The sequence below is a fragment of the Vipera ursinii genome (assembly GCF_947247035.1).
Source record: "Vipera ursinii genome assembly, chromosome: Z".
In the NCBI taxonomy this organism is placed as follows: Eukaryota; Metazoa; Chordata; class Lepidosauria; order Squamata; family Viperidae; genus Vipera; species Vipera ursinii.
In genome coordinates, this window is record NC_139517.1 from 11,984,736 (window position 1) to 12,003,230 (window position 18,495).

Sequence of the window (18,495 nt, forward strand, 5' to 3'; positions counted from 1 at the left end):
TTTGAGGTTTGGGTTTTTTGAAAAACTAACATATAGGTTAGTTTGGTCGACTTATGACCAAAATTGAGCCCAACATTTCTATTCTTAAGCAAGGCAGTTATTAAATGAGTTTTGCCCCATTTTATGGCCTTCTTGCCACAGTTGTTAAGTGAATTACACACAGTCATTAAGTGAATCTGGATTACTCCATTAACTTTGCTTGTCAAAACCTGGCTGGGAAGGTTACAAATGGTGATCACAGGATCCCGGGACAGCACAGCTGTCTTCTATACATGCCAGTTGCCAAATGCCCAAATTTTCATCACGTGGCTCTGAGGATATTCCAGCGATTGCAAGTGTGAAAACTGGTCATAAATCCCTTTTTTTCAGTACCGCTCTAACTTTGAACAGTCAGTAAATGAATGATTGTAAGTAGAGGAATGCCTGAATATGTAGACCAGGGGTCTTCAAACTTGGCCTTTTTATGACTCGTGGACTTCAACTCCCAGAATTCCTCAGCCAGCTTGCCTGGCTGAGGAATTCTGGGAGTTGAAGTCCACGAGTCATAAAAGGGCCAGGTTTGAAGACCCCCGATGTAGACTAAGAACCCAGAAGAATAGCTTGCTACAAATGTGTTGTAGAGTTATCATTCTAGCGGTGGTCTAACATTTCTTTTGATTATGTCTCAAGCAGGAAGTCACGCAGCACTTGACTGTAAATGGAGGCATTCTGGTAAGCTTCCTGGCTTGTTAATAATGGCATGGATTTCTGCCCTAAATGAGCCACTAATTGGAGAAGCACAGACACAAACACACGTATCCTGCAATTAGGGTTGATTCATGGGGTTTTCAGTACTCTCTGACCTTGGTTTTCTTTGCAGTCGTTGCATTACCCAAACTAGGTTACATCGTCAGTCCTAGTAAGGAACGGGATTTGTCCTCAGTTTATATTCTAGTGGTGTGCCCTGGCGTGGTTCTTTGGCTGGGCTGTCCACTATTGGCTTGTTTGGCAGTTCCTTGATTGGAGTATTATTTTCTTGTTAATCTTGGTGTTAATCTATGCTCAACTGGGTGCTGATTGCTGGTGGAGAGCTGCTGGGGTCGCTTTGTTCCCCTTTTGCTTGTTGATTATCTCTTTGGCACAGTCTGTAGGTATTGTCCATGTCTACGCGTCTGTTGATAGCTAGGGCCAGGTCTCTAGAAATTCCCGAGCGTTTTGGGACTTGGTTTGCTCTAGGATGGCCATGGTTTCCCAACGGAAACTATGATTAATAGTTGGTTCAAATCCATTTTTCCTCCCTGCTATAGCCTACACCCAGAAGCTCCAAAACAAACAATTTAGGAAAATACTCAAACTTTGAGAACTTGGAGAAGTAGGGGAGCTGTTGTCCTTCTGGTAGTTAGTGCCAACTCTAACATAGAGACAGTCTCTAGGAGCAATTGCATGAAAGGCAGCGATGATCCGTGACTGTTGGCTCACTGCCTTTCTGTTTGGAAAATGCTAGGTTGGCAGAAGCTGGGACGAGTAACAAGGCGCTCACTCTGCTATGCGGCACTCGGGATTATATTTCCTCAATTTCTTATTCTTTTTAACCACATCTAAGAATATATCTAATCTGTTTAATCTTTAAACATTCCATTCAATAGATCTAATTATCTAATCCTTTAACTCTAATTCAAAACATTTTTTATACTTTTCTTTCTTAACGTTCTTTTCTTTTTTCTTTACAGAAAGGAAAGAAGCATACTGTATTAATTTAAAAATTCATCCCTCTAAAAAGTAGTATATTCCAAAGTTTTTCTATTTCTTTAACCATATTCAAACAAATGTTTCTTTTTTTAAGTATTCTTTCTGATAGGTCCCATCATCTATTTTCTTGGTTTCTATTTTAATCTTTTGTCTCTGCCCAATGTCTTTCTTAATCACTGTACTATGCTGAATCATTCGTGTTCATTTTTTTTCTTTTTGCTCCTTTACTGCTCCTTCTGGAGTATAGTCTCAGGGTCCTTCCTTTTTCCCATATGTGACACATGTGGTTAAGAATTCATATTCTTAATCTCCGCCTTGGAATCCACTATGTCTATTTTTGTTCATTTGCCTCTTCCACTCATCCCAACTTCTTGTAGTCCCAATTTAAGTGTGCTCTTTCTCCCTTTCCAGCACAGATGAGGCTGACTAGCAAAAACCAGATCTATCTGGTGACGGGAGGCTGTGGTTTCCTGGGAAAATATCTGGTTGAAATGCTTCTGGAACAAGAGCCCAACCTTGCCGAAGTACGGATTTTTGACCTGCATCTGGATGAAACTATGCGCAGCTTGGACAGAGGTGAGTCAGCCCTTTTCTTCTATGCGCAAGGAAGGTGCCGGTGACCTGGCCATTGGTACATGCTCACTTGGATTAAATCATCATTACATTGTCAACCTTTCTCTGAATAATTGTTCATTTGCATCTCCAACCAAGCCAGAGACATCACAGAGAAACTCTGTTTCTGAGTTTGGGACTGAAGCTCCACTTATTATTTCTCTTGTGTTCTTTCTTCATAGCAATTTGTTTGTTCAGTCGCTGTGTCCAGTTCTTTGTGACTCCATGGACCCTTATATAAATTCATGTCCATTGCATTGATGACACTATCTATCCTTCTTATCTTCTGCCATTCCCTTTCTCCTTTTGCCTTCCATCTTTCTCAACATCAGGACCTTCTCCAAGGAGTCTTCTCTCGTCTCATTTGGTGACCAAAGTATTTGAACTTCAGCTGCAGTTATCTGTCCTTCCAAAGGACAGCCAGGGTTGATTTCCTTTAGGATGGACAGATTTGACCTCCTTGTAGTCCCAAGGGACTCTCAAGAGTCTTCTTCAACACCATTTATTTATTTATATCCTTATTATTTTTACAAAGAACTCAAGGTGGCGAACATGTCCAACATACCTTTCTCCTATTTTCCCCACAGCAATAACCTTGTGAGGTGAGTTGGGATGAGAGAATGATTGGCCCAGTCATGTCTGAGGTGGGACTTGAACTTACGATCTCCTGCATTCTAGCCTGGTGCCTTAACTGCTAGACCAGACATGTGAAACACAAGGCCCGGGGGCCGGATCCGGCCTGCGAAGTGGTTTCATGTGGCCCGCGAAGCCATCCTGGAAACAGTGAGGGAACGGCCCCCACTGCCTTGGCCCTGGCCCAGAGACCCTCCTTCTGCCAGAGACCCTCAGATCTGTCCCACTCCTGCCCAGGCCCCCATAGGCACCCTTGATGCGAACGATGTAGAGCTGGCCACGCCCACCCAGTAGGCTGTACGCACTCTAGCCACGCCCACCCAGTAGGCCACGCCCACCCAGACCATACCCACCCGGCCCCCTGAGGGCAACTGTAATGCTGATGCGGCCCTCAATGAAATTGAGTTTGACACCCCTGCGCTAGACAAAACTGTCACTGTGTTGTTTTTTTTTAGTTTTGCCAGCTTTGTTCATTTCTGTCTGTACGTCTTCCCCTGCTCTCTGCACCTGTGTTACTATCTTATCATGTAACCATAGTGAATGTCACATGTTCAGCCATGTTATGGTTTTACTCTGTTTTGTCTACAAACGTTTTCTCACTTTTACTTTGTATTCTGCCTGATGAGAGATGTAGTCAGGTCTTTTGTTTTCTCATTAAAAGTTTTACAGTTTTTTAACATTTATAGGCTTTTTAACATTTATAGGAGGCACGTCTCCATCAAAAAAAACCCCCCACAATTTATCTACCATCCCTTATGCTGACCGCTTCCCAATACAAAACCGTTTCCATGTTGCGCTATTCCTGGCATGGGTATAATAATACCATTGGGATGACAGCATTAGAGGGGAAGGCAAATCTTTTATTTTATTTTGTGTGTGATTTATTCAAGGTGTGATTTAATTAGAGCCTTCATTTCTAATGATTTCAGGAAGCAAAGGAAATTTGTGAGCTCATAAGACATTTGAACCAAAACTTTGTACCCCGAATTGCTGGTGGTTTAATATTTTTTTATTTATTTTTATTTTAATTCCATTTATATCCCGCCCTTCTCCGAAGACTCAGGGCGGCTTACAAGCTTAGCAGTAGCCTTCATTCTATGTATATGCCTGCTTATTAGGGCTTTCGCCCCCCCCCAGCGGCATTATTACAAAGTCAGCTTAATTGCCCCCAATAATCTGGGTCCTCATTTTACCTACCTCGGAAGGATGGAAGGCTGAGTCAACCTTGAGCCTGGTGGGACTCGAACCTGCACTAATGGCAGGCAGCTGGTGTTACTTAAGGAGGCCTTAGCCCACTGCTCCACCGAGGCTATATTATTTGTCATTGCTTGGTAGAGAAGAGAACGTGCTGTAGGTCATTCTCTCTTCTTTCAGAATTATTATTTCTTAGCATTATTAGTTTTATATTTATACCATTTGTTCTCCCGAAAGAGCCCAGGGCAGGGTACAAAAGGAAGAATAACATTAAAACAACCTTCAGTAAAAAATATCATAATAAAACACTTACCAGTAACACTAAAACTATCTGGCTTAAAAAAAAATCTATAAAAAATATAAAAAATATAGCTATTAAAATAAGATTTGCTTTAAAAAAGCAATCTCGTCCTTGAGAAGTTATTATTCTATCTTAACCTGCCAGATTCTCTTACAGAGCCCTAGGTTAAATTGTAAGCTTTTGTATAAGTGGAAAAATTAAATATTTTTCCTACTGCTCTTGGTGATGAGTGCATGTTTTACAGTCTATCAGCCCAAACAATGCTAATTTTCTTTAGGTTTCCTTAAATGATGCATGCATCTTCAGATGCAAAGGTCCTCATTTATTTTATTTTTATTTTTAAAAAAGGCAGCTGGTTTCATTTTTCTCTCTCTTCAAGCAGTCTCTTGAAAAATAAGCTTATGAGTAAAGTCTGTATAAAGGATTTGTAGCTTGCAGACATAAAAATGCACACTGGCGGCCAAAAAATCATTTTTTTCTTCAATGCCTGATCTTTGAATCACTTTGGCATAGCCAAAATTGGCATGTTGGGGCATATTTTAAAAGGAATCTTATATTTAGGAAATAGTAACCTTACTTGGAAAATTTTTTGCAACAAACCAAGGCCCTGTTGGCTTACTCAAATGAGGGTAGATGCAAGGAAGTTATTTTACTCCTCAGTGAACATATATTTTAAGCCCCCTATCCAATTGGTTTTAGTGGAACCAGCTTCAGGTTTACACAGGCCTATTTTTGTCAACTTCGGCAACTTTAAGATATATGGACTCCAGCTCCCAGAATTCCCCAGCCAGCATGGGATCTTGATAGATTTGAACACTGGGCCCTATCTAACAAAATGAAATTTAATTTATTTATTTATTTATTTATTCGTTTTATATACCGCCCTTTTCCCAGAGGACTCAGGGCGGTGTACAGAGCAAAGTAAGTATACAATAAACCAACAATAAAACAAATAAAACCCCAGATCTACAAATAAAACCCCAAATCTATCAGGCCAGGCCGGCTTGCTGGAATAGATAGCTTTTTAAATCTCGCCGAAAGGTGCGAAGGTCGGGGGCCATCCGGATTTCGGCTGGCAAGCAGTTCCAAAGGGTTGGCGCACCCACCGAGAATGCTCTCCCCCTGGGGGTCACCAGCCGGCATTCTCTGACCGGTGGCACCCTGAGGAGGCCCTCTCTGTGGGAGCGCACAGGACGGAGGGGTGTTGACGCTGGCAGTAGGTGCTCCCGTAGGTAATCCGGACCCATGCCATGTAGGGCTTTGTATGTCATCACTAGCACCTTGAATTTCACCCGGAAGGCAACTGGAAGCCAGTGCAGCTCACGAAGCAGAGGTGTAATATGGGAGTATCGGGGAGCCCCCAAAAGCGTCCGTGCAGCTGCACTCTGCACCAGCTGAAGCTAAGGTTTTACACTTAGGCAGGAAAAAATCAAAGGTACAAGTACAGATTAGGAGAGACCTGGCTCAAAAGCAGTAACTGTGAGAGGGACCTTGGAGTCCTAGTGGACGATCACTTAAATATGAGCCAGCAGAGTGTGGCAGCAGCTAAAAAAGCTAATACAATCCGTGGTTGTATAAAGAGAAGCATAGAATCAAAATCACATGAAGTATCAGTACCGATATAAAACCTTAGTAAGATCACACCTGGAATACTGCATCCAATTTTGGCCACCAAATTACAAAAAAGATGTTGAGATTTTGGAAACAATGCAGAGAAGGGCAACTAAGGTGATTAAAGGCCTGGAGACTAAAACATATGAAGAACGGTTGCAGGCACGGAGAAAAGAAAGACTAGGGGCGACATGATAGCAGTATTCCAGTATTTGAGGGGTTGCCACAAAGAAGAGGGGGGGTCAACTTACAGTATTTTCCAAAGCACGAGAAGGCAAGACAAGAAACAATGGATGGAACTAATCAAGGAGAGGAGCAACCTGAAATTAAGGAGAAACTTGCTAACAGTGAGGACAATTAACCAGTGGAACAGCTTGCCTTCAGAAATCGTGGGCGCTCCATCACTGGAGGTTTTTAAGAAGAGACTGGACAGTCATTTGTCTTAAATAGTATAGGGTCTCCTCCTTGAGCCATGGGTGGGACTAGAAGACCTCCAAGGTCCCTTACAGCTCCCTTCTGATTCAAAGAGCAATTCATGGAGGATATCTGTCAAGGCTTGTTGGTCTTCAGGACTCAGTGTTACCTCCAGATTGGTGGCCGTAAACACCAGTTGTAGGAGAAGAAGGTGAGAAGAAGAGCATCTCCCTCTCCCCCCAGTTGTGAGACCTTTGAAGTATCTGGTTGCCCTTTCTAAGAACCACACCACTGATCAGTGGTACTGGTATTAGCCTGAGACAATATGACTATTTTAACATTCTTATGGTGGAACTGTATGTCCTGTTCAGAATATGCATGCTTTACAACACTAAACTAATTGATTTGTGAATAAAAATAAAGAACTAACATTGGCGTAATGGTTAAGATGGATTGGCACTGGAGAATCTCTGATCTTCAGTCATGGAAGTTTGGGACCACAACCAGCCCAGGAGATGTGTCTTCCATGACAACTGCCAACCAATATGGCTTATCTTTTTTTAATATTTTATTGAATTTTATAGGGTTAGGGATAAAATAGGATCAGGTTAGGGATTAGGGTTTGGGGTGGGGTTGGGATCAGGATTGGGGTTGGGATTAGGACAGGGTTGGGATCAACATTGGGGTTGTTCCCCAATAAAACTTTCATTCTTTAGCAAACAGGCTATTGTCCGGGTACATATGTTCAATTAACAATAGTTAATATAGTGATACATAACTGTAGAGAATGTAATAAACAATAATCAAAAACAGTATCAGTTAATCAATACATGTCATTCTTCGTACAAATATATATTCCAAATAACATATCACATTCACTTCTCACTAGCTCGTTTTCCTAACCATTGGTAAACATTATCCCATGTTCTATAATAAACTGAATCTTCTTTCTCTTTAATCTCTAATGTCAGTCTATCAATTTCCGTACATTCTAAGATTTTCTTAATTAAAACCTCTTCAGCTGGTACGTTTTCATTTTTCCAGTATTGGGCAAATGCTATTCCCGCTGCTGTCAGTACATGCAATATTAAATATTCATTCTCCTTCTCATAATTAGATCCTAATAGTCCTAACAAAAACAATTCTGGCTTAAATTCTATCTGTCTTTTAGTCATCTTTTCCAGTCATGTATGTATCTTAACCCAAAACATTTTTGCTTTAGGGCATGTCCACCAGATATGATAGTAAGTACCTGGCTTTTGTTTACATTTCCAGCAATTATTCGAAGTGTTTTAAACATTTTTGCTAATCTTACTGGTGTCATATGCCATCTATAAAACATTTTATACAAGTTTTCTTTAAATGAGACTTATCTTAATCACTTAGCTGCCTTTTGGCAACCTCACAGCTGCTAACCAGCTGTTAAAAACATAAGGATATCCTGAGATTTTGGACCATAAGAAAGGCTGAGCGCCAAAGAATGGAGGCCTTTGAACTCTGGTGCTGGAGAAGACTCCTGCGAGTCCCTTGGACTGCCAGGCGATCAAACCGGTCAGTCCTGGAGGAGATCAACCCTGACTGCTCTTTAGAAGGTCAGATCCTGAAGTTGAAACTCAAATACTTTGGCCACCTAATGAGAAGGAAGGACTCACTGGAGAAGAGCCTCATGCTGGGAAAGATTGAGGGCAAGAGAAGAAGGGGACGACAGAGAATGAGGTGGCTGGATGGAGTCACTGAAGCAGTGGGCGTGAGCTTAAATGGACCCCAGAAGATGGTAGAGGACAAAAAGGCCTGGAGGAACATTGTCCATGGGGTCGCGATGGGTCGGACACGACTTTGCAGCTAACAACACAACAACAACATCCTGAGATTCTGAGATACTGCTAGTATCTATAGTATTGGTCACACAAGGAAGTGCTTTGCCCTCCTTGTGATGGAACAGAAAGGAAAACATGAAGCCATGCCAGCTGCAAATACATCTGTGCGTGTATGAGTGAAGAAGCAGAGAAGGGTCACAGCTAAAAAACAGATGGTTGTGGTTTACTCCCAGACACACGCTTGGCCTGCATCCTTCAATCAAATCTTTTCTGCCCAAATATTTTGGACAAAGTGTAGACCGCTCCCAGTAGCTAGCAGCTCTGTAGAGAGATGATAAATAGAAAGAAGGGAAAATATGGAAAATATAATTTTCCTCTAAGGACCCTGTTGGGATCAATGCCCAATAAGACTGGCTTTGGCTGAGATGGTGCAAACTCACATTTTGACTCCTTCTTCTTCTGATTTTGCTGCAAACCAGCTTGGTCTCAGTCCAAGACAAGCCGTGCTCAGCCTGAAAAAATGTATTTAACTTTGATTCTAGGAAATGAAACCATTAAACTGCATCAACTTTGCAAGATTAAAAATGGTTGAATAAAGGAAGTGCAGCATAAGAAAGCCACTGAGGTCTGTTGGGTCAATATTCAAGGCTGTAGCCTTTAATTTAAATTCTACATCGTAATATGTCATTATTAGATACCATCTCCTTCCCTGAAATCAGTTTATAAAAATACACAATACGTGCATGCCCCAGAGGCTTGTGAACCCCAACTGGCTAACCATACATCCTACTGTGTGTCACTTCCTTTGGCCGTTGAAGGATGCTTTGTATGTGACATTCTTCTCAATCATTGAAAAAATGAAGCACATAACACTGGGCTTCAGTCCTTGGTTTAGTAGTTTAATTGGGGGATGAACCAAAGTTCAAACGTGCTTGAAAGTAATGCATACTGCAGCCCTTTCAGGTAGGCTAAGTCAGGAAACAGACTCTAACCAGAATTCTGTTATAGATATCAGCTGTAGTAACAAAAACTCAGAAGCCTGGCTCTCTCTCTGTGTGTGTGTGTGTGTAACTATTTCTCTCTCTCTCCCTGTATCTATCTATCTATCTATCTATCTATCTATCTATCTATCTATCTATCTATCTATCTATCTATCTATCTATCTATCTATCTATCTATCTATCTATCTATCTTTCTATCGATCGACCGACCTACCTACCTACCTATCTATCTATCTATCTATCTATCTATCTATCTATCTATCTATCTATCTATCTCTATCCATCCCTTCATCTATCCATCCATCCATCCATCCATCCATCCCCAGAAAGATGTTACGTAAAACCACACAACTAGCCCAGGAATACAGATAGTCCTCAACTTAAAGCAGCTCAATAAATGTTCTTCATCTAAATACTTCTGAAACCCCCCTGAGTCCTACCAGGAAGATAGTATGAACCGTAGAGGACATAAAAGTCTGTAGGGCCAGTTGGGAGGAGCACTTGAAGCATCTCCAGAAACTTTCAGTGACTTGTTAAGGTTGAACTATAAATCAAGCTGTAATTGAAGGGTTCATTACAGGTCATTGAAAAGAGAAAGTGAAGGCAATTTGGGAATAAACTCACCAGGGACAAAAAAAAAAGGATGTAAGGTCATTCTTAAAGATGGCCCGTTTCATATTCCATTGTTCAACCGGAATACACATTCTCACAGCTCGGCTAGCAGATCTGAACCAAGTAAGCTAAGGTGAACAAGACAATGTCAGGAAGGATTTGAAGATGGAAAAAGTCTAATATAACTGGCCATTGTCAGACAGCGTTCCTATGCTTTTTGAAAGGACCAGACTACGTAAGCAAAGCTGGAGATCTTGGGCAACTGCTATCATTTTTGGTTACTCTGTGGGGGAAATAAGAGTATTTTCAAGGCTATTTTTTTTTTGGCCAGGAACCTTGATCAAAACCCAGCTATAAATCTCCAGCCTCTCGACTTTTTACAGCTTAACTGGACTGAAAGGTTTTAACTCAGCTGAAGTTGAGCCTTGGTGGAGCAGTGGGCTAATGCCTCCTTAAGTAACACCAGCTGCCTGCAATTAGTGCAGGTTCGAGTCCCACCAGGCTCAAGGTTGACTCAGCCTTCCATCCTTCCAAGGTAGGTAAAATGAGGACCCAGATTGTTGGGGGCAATTAAGCTGACTTTGTAATAATGCCGCTTGGGGGTGTGTGTGTGTGAAGCCCTAATAAGCAGGCATATACATAGAATGAAGGCTACTGCTAAGCTTGTAAGCCGCCCTGAGTCTTCGGAGAAGGGCGGGATTTAAATGGAATTTAAAAAAAAAAGTTGCTCGGCGGCAGAACACAATAGAACCGGGTCATGTAATCATCATTTGCAAACTTCCCAGACAAGGTCCGACGAGAAAAGTCAATGGTGGAAGCCAGGTTAGCTTAAGGACCGCATAAGTCACTTAACAGCTGCAGTGATCCACTTAGCAACTGTGACAAAAAGGGTTGTAAAATTAGGCATCACTTACTTAACAACTGCCTTAACAATGGAAATTCTTCACAACCTCTTTTCCTTGTTACCTTCTGGGAGGAGGAGGCTTCGTGGTATCCGTAGCAGAACATCCAGATTCAGCCACAGTTTCATTCCATACAGCATTAACCTTGTGAACTCTCAAGCTTCTTCCTTCCGTTATGTATTCAAGATGGACAGTATTTAATATTTATTTGTTATGTATATGTAGGGGTGTGGGTCTGTACATATGTGTATGTATTATGGTTAGGTGTGTGTCATGTATGTGTTCCACTTTGAGAGTGGGCAACTAAATTTCCTTTTTGATGTGTGCCGTTGTGCCCACAGTAAAAAAAAAAGACAATATAAAGGTTATCTTAAAAAAACAATGGAAATTCTGGTCACAATTGTAGTCGTAAGTCAAGGACCGCCTATGTAATACAACTAGGGTCTGTCAAGGAATCAAGCTTGGTTCAAGGGCTTCTGAGACTGTACAATTTTTTAATAAAAAAAATCCCAGAACCCCAAAGAAGTGAGGTAAATAAAGGGTGTGTGTGTGTGTGTGTGTGTGTGTGTGTGTGTGTGTGTGTGTGTAGCTTCTGCCCATCGGGAGAAAAAGAAACAAGTGTTTCTGAACTCATTGAGAAGCCAGGTGGACGGAAAGTGAAATAGATTGGTGGAACAGACCAGTTTTCAGGAAGAGCCTTGGAAAACCCCTCACAGCTGGTTCTTGGCAGGGGTTGTGAGAGTGCTGTCACACTAGGATTTCCTGGGAGGGCGTAAGAAGGTTTCCGGTCTACGCAGTGGAAGAAAAAGAGTGAATTGCTTTCCGAACCTGATAAAGTTCCATAAAATCCAGGGAGATGGTTTGGTCTGGTTTTCCTGTTCCCCAGGCCGTGACCCATTTTGCCACCTCAAAAGCCCCACCAGAATTTTCTTTCTGTTCAACCCAGCGGGGTAGGTTTCATTTCTGCCCTGAAAAACCATCAGTCTTGAGCAACCTGCGAGACTAGCAATTACTACTATTATTACTACATCTACATCCTAGCCAGCTTCTGACGAGGAAAGTCAATGGTGGAAGCCAGGTTTGCTGAAGGGCAGCATAAGTCACTTAACAGATGCAACGATCCACTTAACGATCATGACAAAAAAGGTCGTAAAATTAGGCATGGCTTACTTAACAACTGCCTTAACAGTGGAAACTTGTTACTATTACTACTACTACTACTACTACTACTACTACTACTACTACTTTTTGCACTGTAAGGTTTTACACTTAGCCTCACAATTGCCCCAGCATTACTCAGGAATTGAAAAGAGCCAAAAGAATAACTCCTGAGCCGAGGTTTCAGCAAGCAAACCACTTTTATTTTGATCAAAATAGAGTTGGGTGACTCTATCTCTCTTCGTGGCTGGTAGAGAGATGAAGGCAACAACCAGGAAAGATGTCTTCCACCTTTTATACCTTTCCAGAACAAAGAGATCTGGTCTTGGTACTAGGAACCAAAAGGTACAGAAAAATAATTCCAAGATGATGACTCATACACAGCTCCACTATAACTCCTTCTCCCCCTCCCCTTACCATGCTCTTTTCATGTAAGCAATCTCCTGTATCTAAAGCAGGGGTGTCAAACTGCCGGCCCACGGGCCGGAGCGCCATGGAGAAACCGCGCCCATCCCATTTTCGGCAATGGGAAAAAGTTCCGATACGTCACGTGACGTCGCGAGTTTGACAAGCCTGACCCAAAGCATGAAACATTTGCTTTTATATAACTAATTTCCCAATATAAAGCACCTACAAAGCTGCTTGCACATAAACATATATATATATATATATATGTTTGAAGTTAGTAAAAATAAAAACGATGAACTCCGGGATATAAGAGAAAATTCTTCGTGTGTGTGTGTGTGTGTGTGTGTGTGTGTGTGTGTGTGTGATTACAAAGTATCACTACTAATATCAATATTACTAACATCAACCTTAAGCATAATAAAATCCCTTCAGCACATTGTGCAAATTCATCATAGTATCACATTGGAGTGAACAATGTTATGTGCCATATCAACCTGGCAAGTCATCAACTCTCTTCCAATGAGAAGAATTTCACACCAATATCCCTCAAGGGATTCTGCTGCCTGCCAAGCATCGGGCAACAGTGTTGTTGTTTTTGTTGTTGCAACACAAGCAGCAAAATTGATGTTGCTCTCACGGGATTAGCCAGATAGGAATCGCAATCACACAATCAGATGAGCTAATTCTATTTATTTACAACTTAATGACTTACAACGGCTCACTTACTGACCGTTCGAAGTTACAACAGCGCTGAAAAAAGGCACTTAAGACCATTTTTCACACTGAACAACCGTTGCAGCATCCTCACGGTTTCGTGCTTGACAACTGGTTCATATTCCTGACGGTCGCAGTATCCCGCTGGGGGTCCTGTAATCCCCTTTGGACAAGCAAAGTCCATGGGAGAAGCCAGATTCACTTAACAGCCACGTGACTAACTGAACGGCTGCAGCAATTCACTTAACCAATGGGGCAAGGAGAGTTGTAAAATGGGGGCAAAACTCCCCCTTAGCAAATTTCTCACTCAGCAACGTAAATCTTGGGCTCCATTGTGGTCGTAAGTCGAGGACTACTTGCACTCCGTTTATTGTAAAGTTACATTGACAGAATCTTGCAAGAATGAAAGTATAATTCTTCCTCCACACCCCCCCACACCCCGTCTCCTTTAGAGCCTGAGAAACTGGGGGGGGGCGTTTTCTGAACCCCTTTGTCCTGTCCACTCTCTTGCTAGGTCAGGGGTAGGCAATCTTGGCTCTTTTATGACTCGTGGACTTCAACTCCCAGAATTCCTGAGCCAGCATGTTGAAGTCCACAAGTCCACAGCCAGCATGTTGAAGTCCACAAGTCCACAAGTCCAGCATGTTGAAGTCCACAAGTCCACAAGTCCAGCATGTTGAAGTCCACAAGTCCACAGCCAGCATGTTGAAGTCCACAAGTCCACAAGTCCAGCATGTTGAAGTCCACAAGTCCACAGCCAGCATGTTGAAGTCCACAAGTCCACAAGTCCAGCATGTTGAAGTCCACAAGTCCACAGCCAGCATGTTGAAGTCCACAAGTCCACAAGTCCAGCATGTTGAAGTCCACAAGTCCACAGCCAGCATGTTGAAGTCCACAAGTCCACAAGTCCAGCATGTTGAAGTCCACAAGTCCACAGCCAGCATGTTGAAGTCCACAAGTCCACAAGTCCAGCATGTTGAAGTCCACAAGTCCACAGCCAGCATGTTGAAGTCCACAAGTCCACAAGTCCAGCATGTTGAAGTCCACAAGTCCACAGCCAGCATGTTGAAGTCCACAAGTCCACAGCCAGCATGTTGAAGTCCACAAGTCCACAAGTCGTAAAAGAGCCAAGATTGCCTACCCCTGACCTAGCAAGAGAGTGGACAGGACAAAGGGGTTCAGAAAACGCCCTCCCCCCAGTTTCTCAGGCTGTAAAGGAGACGGGGTGTGTGTGTGTGTGTGGAGGAAGAATTGTACTTTCATTCTTGCAAGATTCTGTCAATGTAACTTTACAATAAACGGAGTGCAAGTAGTCCTCCTGGCTAGGCTGTTTCTTATCTGATTGTTTCCTTGACAGAATGCCTCCGCCCATTCTCCCGAGGCCTCTGCCACACACCATTACACCACACTGACTTTTAAACATTGCCCCATATTTCTCACCTGAAGCACTTGGGCCATCGGGGAATGTCAAATGCAAGCGGTGTTGCAAAAGGGGATTTAAGGCAGGCCCTGAGAAAGATAGAAAGATAATTTGATTAAATAGCTTGGGGTTTTTGTTTGTTGCTTTATTTTCCAGCATTTCTGCCACACTTCTTCGCCTGAGCAGCTTGCGCAGTAAGGTAGTAAGCCCTCTCTTTAATGTACAACTAGTCCTCGACTTACAACAGTTCATTTAGTGGCCGTGCAAAGTTAGTCCCTTATGACCGGTTTTTTTCACACTTACCACCATGGCGGCATTCCCGTGGGTCACATGACCAAAATTCAGACGCCTGGCACCTGACTCGTATTGATGACAGTCGCAGTATCCTGGGGGGGGGGGCGGGTGTTACGTGATCACCTTTTGTGACTTTGTCACAAGCAAAGTCAGTGGCGAAGTCAGATTCACCTCACGACTTGAGTTTCTAACTTGACGGCTGCAGCGATTCACATGACAGCCATGGCAAGAGAGGTTGCAAAATGGGGCAAAACTCGCCTCACAAACGTCTCACTTCGCAACAGAAATCCTGGGCTCGGTTGTGATCGTGTGTTGAGGACTACCTGTAATGATGTCAGAAGACATAGCATAAAAGGAAAGGGAGTGAGGTGGGAAGAGGAATATGTGGCATTCTAGGCCTCAGTGGCTAATCTCCCTCAGAACAAGTGCTCACTGCTACACCCACTGCAGCATGGTACCTTAAAATTGTCACCCAGAGATTTAAAATTGCATTGTGTAGTTTATGGATGGTGTCGTCTGGAGTTCCCTCTGCACAATTCTTACTTTTCCCCCTCCTGTTCTATGTAACCCAAAGGCAACGGTTTTTAGGGAGGAAACACCTGGTGGGGTCTGATCCTTCCTCTTGCAGGCACAGTCCCTTCCAGTGCATGGTGGTTAATGCAATTGGTGACCAGGATTAGTCAAAGTTGTTGAAATTGTTTACATCAGAGCTCCCCAGCCTTTTGGGCACCAGGGATCGATTCTGTGGAGAGAGTTTTTTCCACAGACCGAAGGGTGCGTGGTTTTGTGTGCTGCCTGCATCCTGCGGATGGGACTTTGCTTGTTTGTGCGGACCGGTTGCTGGCATGCCGCAGCCCAGTACTGGTCCACGGACCGGAGGTTGGGGACCCCTGGTTTACATGACAGAAAATAAGTGCTTGATAAAGGAGATGGAAATGGGAGAATTGAGGGCAGGGTTTTATTAAACTGCACAGAAATTTGTTCACATTGTTCACAGAGGTAATTTACCTTCCTTGCAGGACTCCACACAGTGAAATTGAATTTTTGGGATACAGTTAGTCCTTGACTTACAACCATTCGTTTAGCGACCGTTTAAAGCTATAACGGCACTGGAAAAAGTGATTTACAACCAGTACTCACATTTAACCACCCTTGCCGCATCCCCACGGTCTCGTGATCAAAATTCAGGCACTTGGCAATTGGCATGTGCCTATCATTGTTAGGGCATGCCAGGGTCATGTGATCGCCATTCATGACTTTCCCCGCCAGCAGAGTCAAAGTGGGAAGCCGGATTTGCTTAATGACCGTACGATTCACTTAACTGAGTTTAACAACCATGGCAAAAAAGATCCTAAAATTTGGCATGACTCACTTAATAGCCACTTTGCTTAAAAACAGAAATTCTGGTCCTAATTCGTCATAAATCAAGGACTACCTGTATTCAGTTATCTTCTAAGCAGGAAAAAACGACTGCAAGTTACATAAGTTTTCTAAGCTGTGGGTCTCCAAACTTTTTTTGATCACTTTATTCTGAGAATAAAGGTTTTTTTTTATACCCCCCAATATGCTAGGTGTATTTATTTAGAAATTATACAGTATACCTGTACGACGCTGCTAAGAAATTACCTACAAAAATTTACCCCACATATAGTTTGTATCTCCTGATATTATAAGAAATTATATTAATTTCTTTCACTCTTTTTAAAGATTAAAAATTAAATATGAATAGACAATTTTTCTTTTTTTTTCACACTCCGGTTAATTGCCTTGTGGTTCCCTTGAGACGTGTGCCCCTCATTCTGGGGATGATTGTCCTAAATCCATAGGGACTCCAAGGCAAATCCATTGAGAGCAAAGTCAGAAGTAACCACATGAGCTCCCTGAAATAAATAATGCTGTGATCTCAATCAAACCGTGATCTCCTCTTCAAGCCGTAACAAATAGTGGTTTGGAAGTGTTATCAATGCTTCCCTCTTTAATAGCCTCGCTCCCCATGTCTCTGGATCTAATCCTACCAAGCGCTTGCTTTAACAGGTCAGAGTTTGGCTGACATCACGTCTATCTTCCTCCCTTTTTCTCATTCCCATCTTCCTCCCTCCCTCCCTCCCTCCTTTCCTCCCTTTTTCTCATTCCCATCTCCCTCCCTTTCTCCCTCCTTCCCTTCCTTTTTCTCATTCCCTCCCTCCTTTCTTCCTTCCTTCCTTCCTTCCTTCCTTCCTTCCTTCCTTCCTTCCTTCCTTCCTTCCTTCCCTTTTTTTCTCATTCCCATCTCCCTCCCTTTCTCCCTCCTTCCCTTCCTTTTTCTCATTCCCATTTTCCTTCCTTCCTCCTTCCTTCCTTCCTTCCTTCCTCCCTCCCTCCCTCCCTCCCTTTTTCTCATCCCCATCTCCCTCCCTTTCTCCCTCCTTCCCTTCCTTTTTCTCATTCCCCTCTTCCTTCCTCCCTCCCTTCCAAACCCTTTTATCTCAACAAATGACCCTGAGTGGCGAACAAAATTAAAAATAACGTAAAACCAATTTGAAAAACACCGACATTAAAAGACGTTGCAGCCAAACATTGCTGCCTCGATGAACTTTCTGATATTTTAGAATTACTTTACATGGTCTACATCCCCTCCCTCCCTTCAAAGAGGGTGCAAACAGTAGAAGGGCAGAACACAGAGGCTCCTACAAACCACAACATTCTTAGAAGAGGCGAGATCCAGAACTGATTTCTGGGTTAGGGTTTCCACTTGTTATTTCCAGGCACCATTCACATGTTCCAAACTCTGCCCCCGCCCCAGGCTGTGGTTCAGTTCTTGGTGTCCTCTTGTTTCTCTTCTGCCCATTTGATTTTTCCTGGGCAAAGGAAGAGAACAAGTCAACAATACTGTATCTGTTTTATTCCATTGTGTGTTTCTTGCTGCTGTGTCTTTTTTTCCCCGGTGGTAAAGCTGTGCTGCAGGCTTCTGACCATCACTTAAAAACCTCATTCATTCATTCATTCATTCATTCATTCATTCATTCATTCATTCATTCATTCTCGCTTTCTCTTTCTATTTTTTATATATTTTTATTAAAACTTTTAAAAAAGTAGTGGAAAAACTAATCCAAATACAGAAGAGAAAAAGGAAGAAAGCAAAGAGAAAGCAAAAGGAGCCAGAAAATTTAAGAGAAAGAAAAAAAAAGAAAGATATGAAGAAGTGGCTTGTGATATACTTCACAGCAGTTTTAGGAACAATTATATTTTAACCCCTGTCTCTAAAGTTATATATCGTAATACTCTATTTTCTATAATCTATTTAGTCTAATCATCCAAGCCGCACATCACAACTTCATTTTCCTTGTCATTTTTACGCAAAAAGTCCTTAAGATGTTTCTAGTCACCCATTGATGTAGATGGTGTCTTTTCTGTAATTAAAGAAGTTAATTTATCTCTTTCTCTCTTTGTGCTCTGGAAAATTAAAGTGACTCTCATCCAGGGAGACATCAGCAAGCCAGAGGATGTGAAGCCAGCAGTCAAAGGTGCCCATGTGGTCATTCACACAGCCGGTCTAGTGGACGTCTGGGGCAGAGTCCCACCTCAGAAGATCATGGCAGTTAATGTGCAAGGTACGTTTTGGTGGGGAAATCTTTGGATGTCCAACCAGTTTCTCTACACAACCCAAATCAGATCAAGATGGTCCTTCTGAGTTTGT

At 42.5% G+C, this 18,495-nt stretch overlaps 1 protein-coding gene across 2 annotated transcripts in view; it reads left to right on the forward strand.

Annotated features, from left to right (window-relative positions):
* HSD3B7 (hydroxy-delta-5-steroid dehydrogenase, 3 beta- and steroid delta-isomerase 7) overlaps nucleotides 1–18,495 on the forward strand; it is a 62,479-nt gene that overhangs the window by 29,158 nt on the left and 14,826 nt on the right. For both annotated transcript variants that reach the window (XM_083378083.1, XM_083378082.1), the window contains exons 3-4: nucleotides 2,140–2,304; nucleotides 18,266–18,409. In XM_083378083.1, coding sequence (XP_083234209.1) covers nucleotides 2,140–2,304; nucleotides 18,266–18,409 — 309 coding nt within the window. The remainder of the gene's footprint in view (nucleotides 1–2,139; nucleotides 2,305–18,265; nucleotides 18,410–18,495) is intronic.